We start from the raw sequence: 13,741 nt of genomic DNA, 5'->3' as shown, positions 1-13,741 counted from the left end.
TGGTGAAAGAAATTTAAGGCAAGGAGATGTCTTGCTACTGCTACTGCTAAGTCACTTCAGTCGTGTCCAACTCTGTGCGACCCCATAGACAGCAGCCCACCAGGCTCCCCCGTCCCTGGGATTCTCCAGGCAAGAACACTGGAGTGGGTTGCCATTTCCTTCTCCAATGCAGGAAAGTGAAAAGTGAAAGTGAAGTCCCTCAGTCATGTCTGACTCTTAGCGACCGCATGGACTGCAGCCTACCAGGCTCCTCCATCCATGGGATTTTCCAGACAAGAGTACTGGAGTGGGGTGCCATTGCCTTCTCCAGAGATGTCTTGAGACCCATTAAATCAGACTCTTCCTACTGCTTCCTCCTCAGCCCCAGACGGTGGGGATGAGACAAAGGGCTGAGCTACCTTGGTGAGAATCATCTGGCATTGAACCTCTACTGCTCTCTGCTAAGGAGGAACAGGGGTAGGACCTTCAGAATCTTTAGGACCAATTTATTTTTCCTAGTCTTCCACTGAGAATAGTTGTCTATAACAGCTCCTCCTTCTCCTCAACTCCTATCAAAGTATTAGTCATCTGGATGTACTTGATGTTATACTTCAGTTAGTGCAATGATTTTGGGTCCAGTGGGAAACTGGCAGTGTCTTACAAGAAATTTGTGAATAGACTGTTCTAGAATTGCAAAGCCATGAGGCCTTGAAGAGTCACCTGGTCTAGGCTGTCATGCCTTCAGCTTTTACCACAGGTAAAAACAGCAGGCTGAAGAATAAAAACAATGGTATTGTAAAAGACATGGGGAAACTTATCAAACCAGTTCCAACACTCAACACTCAGGGCCCTGTGTTGCACAAGTCAAGGGGGCGATATTCACATAGATAAAACTGTGAGTGGAGCCCCCTAGAGGTGTGCGATGGAGCATTGTCACTAACTCATTAGCCTGTCCTGGAAAGAAATTCCTGTTCATTTGAAAATGTCAGAAGTTACCAGATCAGTTTGTTTCTTCCTGTGGTGATGAAGACAATAACATGAACATATTCTGAAATCAAGAACAAAAAAAAACTGATTTGGGATAAAGATGTATCCAAGACACTCAATTATAGTACATAGATCACTGGGAATGATATCACCTGTGGCCTACTATATACACAGGAAAGAAGATAAAATAAGACCCCCCCCCCCAATCACCCTTCTTGATGATCAATTTGCATCTGTCACATGTCCAGCCCAGGGCTAAGATGTCTAAGAGGGGCAGTGACCCCTGCCCTTGAGGTTTACAACCTAGCCAGGAAGACAAGACTGACATCCATAAAATAGCAGAAAGGAGAACAGCAAAGACCTAGAATTTTTGTGTCAAAAAAGGATACAGTGCTCACATGTCCCAAGAGGTTGGCCCATGACCTCTGGGCCTAGAGGCCAGCCCTTGTCCCGTATCACAGTCCCTTCTCGACCAAACACAGCATCCTTGCAGAAGGTGGGGAATGTGTCTCCCAAGTGCTACAGATTCCAGTGCTGTGGTCCAGGAGAGACAAAGGCCACTGAAGGTAAATGCTTTTAGAGGGCACAGACAGACTGAACTTCTACAATCTCCAACAAACCCGGCCCAGCCCTAAAGCCATGACAACCTGCCAGAATTATTAACTTTTAACTTTTCCGTTGCTGGGTTGTAAGAGAAAGAACAACTTTCTATCATTTAATGCATAGCCAGGACCTTAAGTCAGAAGTCAGGGGATGACAGAAGCCACAAAACACAGAGCTGAGACCACTGGGAAGATTAGTCCAGGAATAACCTCTCCCACCTGCCGTGACGCCAAGAGCTCCCTGACAGGCCCCCATGGAGCCAAAAGGGAGTGTAACTGGTAATGTCATTGATTCACAGATTCTACATATTAGTCTTAGCAGCCTTAGATAAAGCTCAGGCCAGAAACATGTATCTGGTTCATCCACCTGTTAGTCACCCATATGCCAGGCAGGTATCGCTAACAGTCAGATCTGGCCCCTACCTCCTAGAACAATGCTGTCAAATAGAACTTCCTGCGATGACAGAAATGTTCTACATCTGCATTGTTTGTTTGTTTGTTTTTAAAGATTTTTATTTATTTTTTTTAACCTTTCTATACTCCAAAGAATGTATTTGCGTTTTGGTTTCTTTGTCTTTCCATTGGAGAATGTATCCTATTTACATCTGATAAAATTACTAACATTATTGGGTTTAAATAGACCACTGTATTGTTTCCTGTTTGTCCCATATGTTCTTATGTTTCTTTAGCTATCTTTTTTGGCCTTTTCTGAATTAATCAATTATGACTCTCTTTTAAATACTATTACCTATGTATGCAGTTTCTCTTAGTTATTACCTTAGAGATTATAACATTCCCCCTTTACTCATCAGAATCTAGTTTAAAACTAGTCCTTTACATGACAAATGCATCTGCACTGTTGATAGCCACTAGCCTCCTGTGTCTGCTGAGCACTTGATCTGTGGCTAATGTAACAGTGGAACTGAATTCTTAACTTCATTAAACTCTATTATCTTTAAACAGCCCTAGGTGATTAATAGCTACCATATGTGTGTGTGTGTTAGTTGCTCAATCATGGCCGACTCTGTGACCGTATGGACTGTAGCCTGCCAGGCTCCTCCGTCCATGGATTCTGAACAGCATATATCTAGACTGTGGCTGACTAGTGAAGAAAGGGATCCATACACGTTTATATCACACAGTGACAGGTGCTAGAATCAAGGGCAAATCTGAAGACTTGTTTTAAAAACAGGCTACAAATATGTGACATTTCACTGATCACAGTTTGTTTTCTGTAATCAAGTCAATCAGGAGCCGGCTTAGAAACACCAGTGTAATGCACACAGACTTCAGAGAATTGAAAAGGGCAACCAGGTATAAAAAATGCAACACTTACCAAGATTAAAATGAATCATCAGGAACAATTTGGCAGAACAAGGGCTGTGTGAAGGGGCTGCCATCATCGTGAGGCCAGATCAGAAGGGATATGAAAGTACCAGGAAAAGCCTGGGACTGGGCTTATGATCAGACAGCATCAAAACCCCAGCTCTACTTCTAGAAGGAGCTGTTCCCATGAGAGCCCTAGAATATCAACCTACGTGTCCTCATACCTCTCTGATGCTCATAAGAGGAACTTGTCTAAACCCTAATACACACAAGATCATATGCCAATCACTGGCTGTCAGTTCAGAGGCTAAGTAGTAGAAAAAATATCCCTTCATTGAAAAATTGATGAGATGGGTTCAAAAAATACATACAATCAAAAAGTTATGACAGGGTTTAATTGAAAGCACAAGCTACGGTCAAGTTGGGCTTCCCACATGGCACTAGTGGTAAAGAACCTGCCTGACAATGCAGGAGACATAAGAGACGCAGGAAGATCCCCTGGAGAAGGGCATGGCAACCCACCCCAGTATTCTTGCCTGGAGAATCTCATGGACAGAGAATCCCATGGACAGAGAATCCCTGTTGGGCTACAGTCCATAGGGTCACAGAGTCAGACATGACTGAAGTGACTTACCATGCACAGCATGCATGGTCAAATTAGTTAATACATAGAGCCTCTGTTTTCTCATCTGTAAAATGGGGCAAAATCTATCTTAATTAGCACAGTTGTAACTATTACAGACATTTTCTATAAAATGCCTAGCAGAAGAGTTGACATACATATGGTAGGTAGCCATAAATGTACAGTAGCTCATTTTATTTTTTTTATTGTTTAATTTTTTTCCACTTTTTATATTTTTTTACTTTACAAGTAGCTCACTTTATCATAGCATCATCCACAGTGAAGATGAATATAAAGGAATGACTGAAAGCAATTATTGTCATGTTCAGCCTTTTGTTTCATCTCTTAGCTGCAAGTTCTCTTGGCTTCAGTTTTCTCATGTGAAAAATATAAATAGTGGTAGTAACTTGCTAATTAGCTTATTAAAAGGTGTCATGTGTATTAAATGAGTTAGTATAAAGTGCTTGCACAACTGTCAGCACACAGCATGTACCTAATAAATGTGAGTTATTAGCTATTATGATAGTATAAGGAAAACTCATCCCAGATGCCTGATGTGATGGTTTATGTCACTGTAACACACTACGAGGTGCCCAGGTTACACATTATTTCTTGGGTCTGTCTGTGAGGGTGTTTCCAGATGTTATTAGCATATAAATCAGTGGACTCAGTAGACTGCTGTTCCCAGTGTGGGTGGGTATCATTCAATTTCTTCAGGGTCAGATCATCTCTGGCCCTCAGCCTGGAGCTGACACCTCAGCTGTCCTGGTTGTCAGGCCTTCAGCCATGGACCAAATTACACCATAGCTGTCCTGGTTCTCCAGCTTGCAGATGACAGATTGTGCAATTTCTCAGCCTCCATAATCGTGTGAGCCAGTTCTTCATAATAATTACATTAATTAGGGGAGAATCAGTGGTGCCTGGATGTAAATTGAGCTGCCTGGAAATTTTGAGAGGAGACAGAATTGATAGATTTCTCTTTCTTGCTGTTTGCTAGTCTTAGAGCTGGAAGCGATGGTGGGAGACTTCTCAAACTTCACACACCTCTCAGCCTGGGAGGCTGGTTTTCAGAGCATGTCTTAGGAATAATCAAGCCCAATTCCAAGCTGGGATTTCTTCAAATGAACCAAGGCTGAAATCTTCAGTAAACTTAGTGTGAGTGTCAGCACATAGTATATATAATAAAGTCTCTAGGTCAACAGTGGGTGCCAGATCCGACCTTCCCCCTTCTCCTACTGGAAACAGAATAATCTACAGCAGAATTTGTGTTCCCCTAGCAGAAAAGTCTGGGGACAGGGCTGAGTTCAACCCTCAACTCCAGCACGATTAAGCAAGGTAGCTTTACGCAAGTCATTTAGTCTCTCTGAGCCTCGCTCTCCTCACCTATAAAATGAGGTTGACAACATATTCTTTGCTAAAGAATTTTGACAAGAACAGAATAAGGTAATTCTTATAAGGCCTTGCTGTCTTCATGGATTCCTTCTAAGTGATGTGCTTGGACTCCTCCCTGTGATTCAATCAATCATTTCCATACCTTGTTGTTCAGTTGGTAAGTCATATCCAGCTCTTTGCGATCCCATGGATGGCAGCATGCCAGACTTCCCTGTCTTTCACTGTCTCCCAGAATTTGCTCAAATTCACGTATATTCAGTCTGCTATCTGGCAGGCATGGTTAACATGCTTGTTTCATGGTTGTCCCAGTTTTGAGTTTCAGAAGAAAACCTTTGGCTTACATAAGAGCAGAAAAGTTGCCTAGTAACTAGTTTTCTCATTTCTTACTTGATAGTACTTGGAACTGAGTGCATTTATTCAGTTATAGTTCCCAAGAGCTCTCTCCACAGATTCACTATTTTTCTTATGGAAGATAGATAGATAGGTAGGACAGCCACTCAGCCCAATTAAGTGGATTTTTAGAAATTTAAAATGTAACTACCAAAGAGAATGAGGCATCAGATGATCCACTTATTTCCAATTCTAGTGTGCAGAAGAACCACATGGAAAGCTTATTAAAAACACATACACTGGGAAGCCTTGTCCAGACATTCTAGTTAGTAAGTTTAATGTGATACCCAGGAATCCACATTTTAGCAAGCACCTTGAGGTTGCTGACAGATAATCCGTGTACTATACTTTGGAAAACACTACATTTTCCCCTTAGGTGGTGCTTGATTGCTTTTTAACTTCTCCCACCAACAAATAGGCATAATACTATGAATATGATGAAATACTCATAATGACTCTAATCAAACAGTTCATCTCAATTGAAAGAAGTTTCTGCAATAATGATTGTTGATTGCAGTTTATGAAGAATATTCCCTGAAGTTTGCAGGGAAGGCCCATAACATTTTGGCAGACCAGGACACTTTAAAGATGCAAAAAATAAAAAAGTTTAAGTCATTCTAGGAAATGGGTGAATAAATGTTTTGGATTTGAAATGTGAAATAAATGTGAAATCATTTCACAGGAGAAAATATGCAGACTGAAATAAGCTGGCCTGACACAAATCCTGATGAACCCCACCAAACCTACTATTCTCAAAAATTAAAAAGGGAGTTTTTATCACATCTCAAACCATGTGTTCCCAGATAAGCCATCAGAATCAGCAAGATCGTCTAAGAGCCTGTAGCAACCAAAAACTCATCAGAACTTCTCTGTCAAGCTGTATTCAGGGACAGGCAGTTTGACAGTTTCACAAAATGGTCTTTCTAGTCCCACCAGACACCTAAGGTTATTCCTTTTCTTTTTTTTTTTTTTTTACAGTGCAGGAAGATAATCTTTATTACATTTTAACTAGAAACAGAGCAGATAGCAAGTTCACGAGGTATTTTTGATTATTATTCTCTTAAAATCAGGCTTCAATAACAATAGTCAAAAGCGAGCCTTAACTGCACAGATATATTTTGGTCACTATTAAAATCTTCAAGGGCACCAAAGCCAGCAGCGTAAAGTAACATAAAGGTAATCACTGAAAATTTTAATGTGCCAAAGTGTAGATCACTGCATTAAACTCTATCCTTGTATTTTCTTAATCATCTTCTTCAACACTGAACAATTATTGTTACTCGGCAAAATATCAAACATGCACATAGCATGCCTACAAGAATACTCTCTTAACATTGTCAACACTATGGCTTCCTTTCCCCCTGGAATTCAATGACTCATGGTTCCACTCCCTACATGTATTAGTGGTAATATACAAAATTGATTTTGTTTTCAAGGTTAAATAGCAGATTGACTTTGCATTTGGTGGCCAGCTGTGTACCCTAATTTTTTATCAGTTATTTATTTCACAAATTTAACTACATTTCATAAGCCCTGAGATATTCAATAACCTGCTAATGATTGTATACTTTTAATTTACACTTTACTCAATTTGAACCCCTCATAAGTACTTAAAATTATTTACAGATGATTGTAACTAAAACAATGATGGAATTTACTACTTGTGTATTAGACTGATAATAAGGCCTTTAACTAAGAGTTGCATATTTTATGCAGTTTTTTGCTTGCTAGGAGCCATTCTTAAAATTACATCAATGATTCTCTGTCAGTAATAATTGCTTTTCATTTGCTTATTCCTACTTGGATAACCAGATTTACTTTTTTCCTCTCTTGTAAAACAACATTTTTTTCTCTTTCCCAGACATAAATGTTGTCCAACTGACTAGGTACCAAAAGAAAGTTTGAACAGCATATTGATAACTATGATTAGCTCATAATAGACATTCAATAAATGTGTCTTCTATCCGGAATGAATGAGTTGTAAGGCAGCTGTTGGAGTCTTATACTTTCCATCATATGCTGTAACTAATTTTTTTTTGTATTTTATTTTATTTTGCTAATTTTCTTTACCTAGGGAATTCAGGTTACCCAATTCAATTCGCCCTCAGATGTAAATCTAAGAATTTCAAATTTTAAAAAGTGATTTAGCTATTCTCAGAAAAGGTAAACAAGTTAATAATAACAGTTGCTACTAGTTGATGGAAAAAAAAAAAAAAGGATGGGATTACTTTCCACTAAATCATACATACAACTGAGGAGAAATAAAAAACTAAGCATTAACTGATTTTTATCATTTTCTCCACAGTTATCCTTGCAGCATTTTTGTTCATATATTTATCCCTGTTAACTTTTCTAGCTGAAAGAAAATTTAATTTTCTTCATGGATTTCCCCATCTCCTTATGTACATATTGTTAGTGAAAAGCTGGTGTAAATTTAAGAGTGTGTTTTCATGTCACGCCATATTTCTATATTTGTTTTTTGCTAACATTAAGTTTTCCCTATTTAAATGATTCTGTATGGAAGATGAGAAAATCTGCCAACTTCCTACGAGACTGCTTGCTTGCACTATTCTGTTTTTGTTGATAGTTTTGAAGCATATTGCACACTTGTCATCTAGGATATGAATAAGTAACTGTTACTCTTTTTAGAAAGGATACACTGACAAATTCTTAGGTTAATGGCTTTGGCCAAGTATTTTTAGCCAGCTACAGGACAATAGCAATGGCAAAAACGTTGACGATACAGTTCATGGTTCGGTTCTCCCATCTTACAGTGCAGGTTCCATCAGATGTAGTGTCCCAAAAACATGAGCTGGCTGTGTGAAAGCCATATGGACTCCTCTGGACCACTGCGCAGGTCACAATATACTTATGAGCTTTTCCCAACTTAACCAGATGTGCTAGGGATTGTTCCACTATGTTTGCAGTCCATTGGTCGATATTGTTCTGATTATAATCTTCACCTCCCAAGACCCCATCTATACACTCTTGAACGATATTGTGGGCTTCATCAGCATTGAAGCCAACCTCGTCACAGGGGCGATGGTACTCCTCCATGGTGGCGCCGAGTCTCCTAAGGTCATTTCTGACTTCTTCTCTTTCTCCCAAAAATCTTCTATCAGAACAATTTTTGTTTCTCAAAATTTCTCTATGTCTTTGCTTTTTTTTTTTTTGTCTCTCTAAGCAGTAATCCATGTCTGTCAACTCTAGAAAATAAGTCCAACCAAAAGGGAGAGGAAAAAAAAAAACAGCTAACACCTTGGGAGCCCAGGAAACATGTTATTAGGGAGAACAAGTGAAAGCATTGTCTCCCACGGGAGCAGAAAACCATTAGGGTAGGCTCGGCTGAGGCACAGCACTATTTTTTTCATGATGCCCCAGCAGGCCATCATTCTCGTCAGAAACTACCCTAAGGATGCAAAGCCCTCCCTGGGCTGTGGAGAACACAGCCCTGGTCTTGCTTCTCTCACTGTGACAATCTCTGATGGGCAATAATCCCTGATCAGGGAGAGCTCCCATCAACAGAAAGAGCACAGCAGGCTGTCAAGACTGTTGCTATGGCCACCAAAGTGATTCTGAACTGAAACAGAGCTTTCCAGGGATGTTTACCAATGGCTCAGGGCCAGAGGGGAATGCCTTCTCTGGTGGCTTGGTGATGGGAGCTGGCAAACCAGGAGAGAATTTCATAGCATGTTAACTTCACTAAGTACCACAGCAGAGAAAGGGAAAAAAATAAAGAGCAGGTCTAGTGTAAGATGCTAAAGACGTGAATGTGAGCATTAGGAAATATTATATCCTCATTGTATTCTAAAATGGAATTAGTTAAAGCAAGATTTGCCTTTCCACAGGCTCTTCATGAAAGAATAAGTCCACACTCATTGTCTCCACTTTATATGCCACACCAAAGTCATAACTATAGTGGGACAAACTTATTTTAGTTATTTGTAATCTCCCACTACCCTGTAAGAAGAATGGGTCTGGGTAACTTTAGTACTTTTCAACCAAGGGCAAAAGAAAAAAATCTTTTTTTTTTTTAGAAAAAAAGAATAGACTTCTACTATGAAAATAGAATAGACTTTCACATCCTTGAAGACAACATTTAAGTGGTAGGAGGAAGGGAAATAGCAACTGAGGAAGTCTTAAACAACTGTGTTTAAGAGAGAAGGGACAAGTTGGGAGTCCCAGAAATAATCCAGATGTAGACAAAGTGGCACCTGGAGAAGCAGAGGCTGAAAAGGAAATAAAAAAAAAAAGCCCACAAGAGAAGATGTATCAGCCAGTGGTCAATGAGAAAGACATGCAAAAGGAAAATGGGGATTTTTGCTAGCATCATAAGAAATGTACAAGGTAAACTCCTGTGTCTCTTCTACCTGTGAAACCTTCAATAAAACACTGTTCTCTAATACTTTTTGTGACTAGAAATGCTGTATTCTCCACCACAGATGGTACAAGAAGAAAAGAGAGTCACTAAATGATACATAGGAGGAATCTCTTTTCCTCTTTAGGTAGAGGGTAAAAACATCGACTTGAGGCAAGCAGGAAAGGCGTCTGTAAAACTGCTCTGAAGAACGGGAGAAGCCACCAGCCTTCGATGGAGCCCAGTTGAAGTCTCAGCTGAGACTGTGAGCCACTGAAAAGCAAGTCAAAGGAAATGACAAACAGGGCAAATGCAGAAGAGGTCGTGATCAGAAAGAGGAGTATTAAAGTTAAGCATTTAGAGTTTATAATATAAGTGTGGTGTGGTGGAATGAATCTAGTCCCCAAAAGACATCCACAGCCTAAGCCCTGGCACCTGTGAGTAGGTTACTTACCATGGTGTGTGGGACTTTGCAGATGTAACTAAGTTAAGGATCTTGAGAGAGGGAGACTGTTGACCCACTGTATTCGGGAGAGTCCTATAAGAGGGAAGCAGGAGGATCAGAATGAGTAGTGGGGGAGGTAATGACAGAAGCAAGAGGTTGTAATAAGGTGAGGAAGGGGCCGCAAGCCAAGGAACAGAGGTGGCCTCTAGAAACTGAAAAAGGTAAGAAAACAGATTTCCCCTGAAGCATCCAGAAGGAAAGTGACCACAAGGACACTCATTAGTCATGACCTCCAGAACTTGTTGTTTTAAACCACTGCATTTGTAGAGATTTGTTAGAGCAGCCTCAGGAAACTCATTAATGGGAGACTGGTCATGGGAAAAGGTCACCAAAGTGAACCCCACTGAAGGAGTCTAGGAAAGAGAAGTCAAGAAGGTTAAGGGTCCATGAAGTTAAGATGTTCATCTTGACTTGCAGCTAAAAAGACCCTTCACATCGTGAGCCCAGTATATAACCAACAATTTCTGGAAGCAGTGCTTCCCTATTTTCCTATGTAGGTGGCATTCTGATACATTCTGTTTTGTTTTAATCAATTTAAATCCTGGTTCTAAAACACTAAGCTGATTTCACATTCATGTAATGGATTACAACTTGCAGATCCAAAAACTGATATGGTGGGGAGAACTTGGACTTTATTGTTAAACCTGGATCTGAGTTCTTATTCTAGTTCTATGCTTTCTTCCTGTGTGACCTTGGTCAAAGTGGCTGACCAATGAGTCTCAGGTCATTCTTATGAGAAATGGAGAATGCCCAATTGCTAAAGCTGTTAAGAATAAATGAATTGTTGTGAGGAAGCACCTATTACAGTGGCTGGCATGTAGCATTAATTCAAAAATAGCAGCTTCTTGTGAAATCAGAGAAGCTTATCCTAAGATACTTCAAGGGTCAATTTTTCAGTAGATACTGGAATTGCTTCCTCACTTCCACTCATCCACACCATAAATGTTCTTCTAATGAGGAAAGATAGTTCTCAAGGCATCCACTATTGCTAAACTAATTATTAAAAATCTCTTTCCTTTATGGTGTGTGTGCCATAACTTCCATTCATCATCTTAGTTCTGCCTTGTGGAGCTATACCAGAATATGTCTAATATCTTTTATACATAAAAGATGCTTGCTCCTTGGAAGAAAAGCTATCACAAACCTAGATCGCATATTAAAAGGCAGAGACATCACCTTCGGCAATAAAGGTCTGTATTATCAAAGCTATGGTTTTTCCAGTAGTCAGGTACAGATGTGAGAGTTGAACCATAAAGGCGGCTGAGCACCATAGAAGTGATGCTTTTGAACTGTGGTGTTCAAAACACCACAGTTTGTTTGACTGCAAGGAGATCAAACTAGTCAATCCTAAAGGAAGTCAACCCTGTATATTCACTGGAAGAACTGATGCTGAAGCTCCAATACTTTGGCCACCTGATGGTAAGAGCTGACTCATTCAAAAAGACTCTGACGCTAGGAAAGATTGAGGGCCGGAGGAGAAGAGGGTGACAGAGGATGAGATGGTTGGATGACATCACTGACTCAATGGACATGAGTTTGAGCAAACTCCAGGAGATAGTGAAGGACAGGGAAGCCTGGTGTGCTGCAGTCCATGAGGTCTCAAAGAGTTGAACACGACTTAGCAACTGAACAACAACAACAAAATATATAATATTTACTTAAGTATACTGGATAATATTTATCATGCACCACTAAGACTTCTCTTTTCAGCCTAAATATTTGCACTTCCTTCAACCATTTTTCATTTCTTATTGTGCTAATCCTTCAGCAACCTGGTTAAGCTCCTTGAAATAGTACTACAGTTTGTCAATTTCTCTCCAAAAATCACACCAGAATTGGACATTGAGATCCCAGCACATCAATGCCATCAACTTTGGAGAAATGAAATAGTGGGGAAAGTATATATATTTTCTCCCTTCACAATAATCAAATTCTTCAGGGGAGAAATTGATGAGGCAAAAATGTGGTCTAATAAGGACTTACTCCTTTTACTAGGGCTTAAAGAAATGATCTATTTTCTCCAGGGAGTTAAATGAAGGGCCAGGAAATAGGTTTCAGAATTGGGGGAACACAGTAACAACACTGAGGACAGAATGTCTCAGTACTCCCTGAAGTTCAATGATTTTTTTTTCTTAAACACGGCCCTGAGTTGACTAGACATCTCCTTCATTAGAGTTTGATTTCCCTGACATTCTGACCCTTATTTCAGCATTGAGGTGCAGATGACCAGTAAACAGTTTATGGCAGTGCTGTCTGGAATATGACCAGACCACACCAAAACCAGCCCTCTGTAAAAACAGTTCCAATTTCTCTGCAAAATCTGCAGGCAATACCTCAATGTTACTGCATGGGAAAAGTTGGTCTAAGAGTACAGTGAGTTGGCTTTTTTTTTTCCCCCACTGCATTGGAGGCAGATTCTTTACCAACCGAGCTATCAGGGAAGCCCTTCAACGTTTTACTTTGAAGAATTTCAAACATACAAAAAACTCAAAGAAGAGTAAAATAAACATCCATACAGTTGCACTTGGATTTAAAAAATACTAATATTCTGCCACGTCTGAAATATATAGGCTGTACTATTTGAAAAGTAACTTGCAGACAGGATGGCAATTCAGCTTTAAATACATGAGCAAGCCTGTCCTAAGAAGCAGGTACTCTTCCTACATAACCACAGGTCCATGACCTCACCTAAGAATTAGCAATCATTGTACATAATCCTAATTTCATTCCATGTTCAAATTTCCCATATTGTTCCTTCCAAAATCTTTTAGAGTTATTCATTGTTTCTTTATTTCATTGTTTGTAATCTAGAACTAGTTGAGTTTAATACAATGCATTTTGGTTGTTTTATAATAATTTTTTTAAAAAAGTAATGTACCTCAAGCACACAAGTTTAAAAAGTGGAATATTTTTAAAGCCTGTTATGAAAAGCAATAATATTTTGTTCTACCTCTCCCAATCCCCAAAGGTAATGATTCTTGACTTTTTAACCTTATTCTTCTGTAAATTATCTCTATGTTTTCTCAATAACATGCTGTTATTTTTAAAAATCAGTTTTAGGCATTATCTAAAGTACTGTGCCTGCTATAATAGATGAGGACTGGCTTCCTTACACAAAGCCCATGCCATTTTCTCAATATCATTACTTCTGTCAAACCAATAGAGATGACTTATTTAGTCGCTAAGTAGTATCTGACTCTTTTGTGACCCATGGACTATATGGCCCATCAGGCTCCTCTGTCCATGGGATTTTCCAGGCAAGAATACTGGAATGGGTTGCCATTTCCTTCTCCAGGGGATCTTCCCGATCCAGGAATTAAACCCGTGACTCCTGCACTGCAGGTGGTTCTTTACCCCTGAGTCACCAGGGAAGCCACATAGATAACTGTAGTTCCATTTCTAAAACAACGTAAAGGCAAACCTGAAACTCAGCCAGAAGACACTGACCAGTATCTACTCTATTAGGTTGGTCTCCAAGCCACACAAGGTACTAGTATTTCCTTTAGGTACAGCCATTTGTTTTCCCTGGAATTTCTGCTTGTTTTACTTTTCTTACTGTGCTGGCTTCCTGTTATAATAAC

At 39.7% G+C, this 13,741-nt stretch overlaps 2 protein-coding genes across 2 annotated transcripts in view; both read right to left on the bottom strand.

Moving 5' to 3' along the window:
- Nucleotides 1-13,741, bottom strand: part of ADAMTS12 (ADAM metallopeptidase with thrombospondin type 1 motif 12) — a 390,694-nt gene that overhangs the window by 255,679 nt on the left and 121,274 nt on the right. The window lies entirely within an intron of this gene.
- LOC132343240 (dynein light chain Tctex-type 3) lies at nucleotides 6,277-8,373 on the bottom strand. Its single transcript, XM_059878901.1, has one exon. The coding sequence runs from the start codon at nucleotides 8,353-8,355 to the stop codon at nucleotides 8,005-8,007; it is 351 nt and encodes a 116-aa protein (XP_059734884.1). The 5' UTR covers nucleotides 8,356-8,373; the 3' UTR covers nucleotides 6,277-8,004.

The sequence above is a fragment of the Bos taurus genome, chromosome 20 (assembly GCF_002263795.3).
Source record: "Bos taurus isolate L1 Dominette 01449 registration number 42190680 breed Hereford chromosome 20, ARS-UCD2.0, whole genome shotgun sequence".
Taxonomy (NCBI): Eukaryota; Metazoa; Chordata; class Mammalia; order Artiodactyla; family Bovidae; genus Bos; species Bos taurus.
This window is presented reverse-complemented; position numbering and strand designations above follow the sequence as displayed.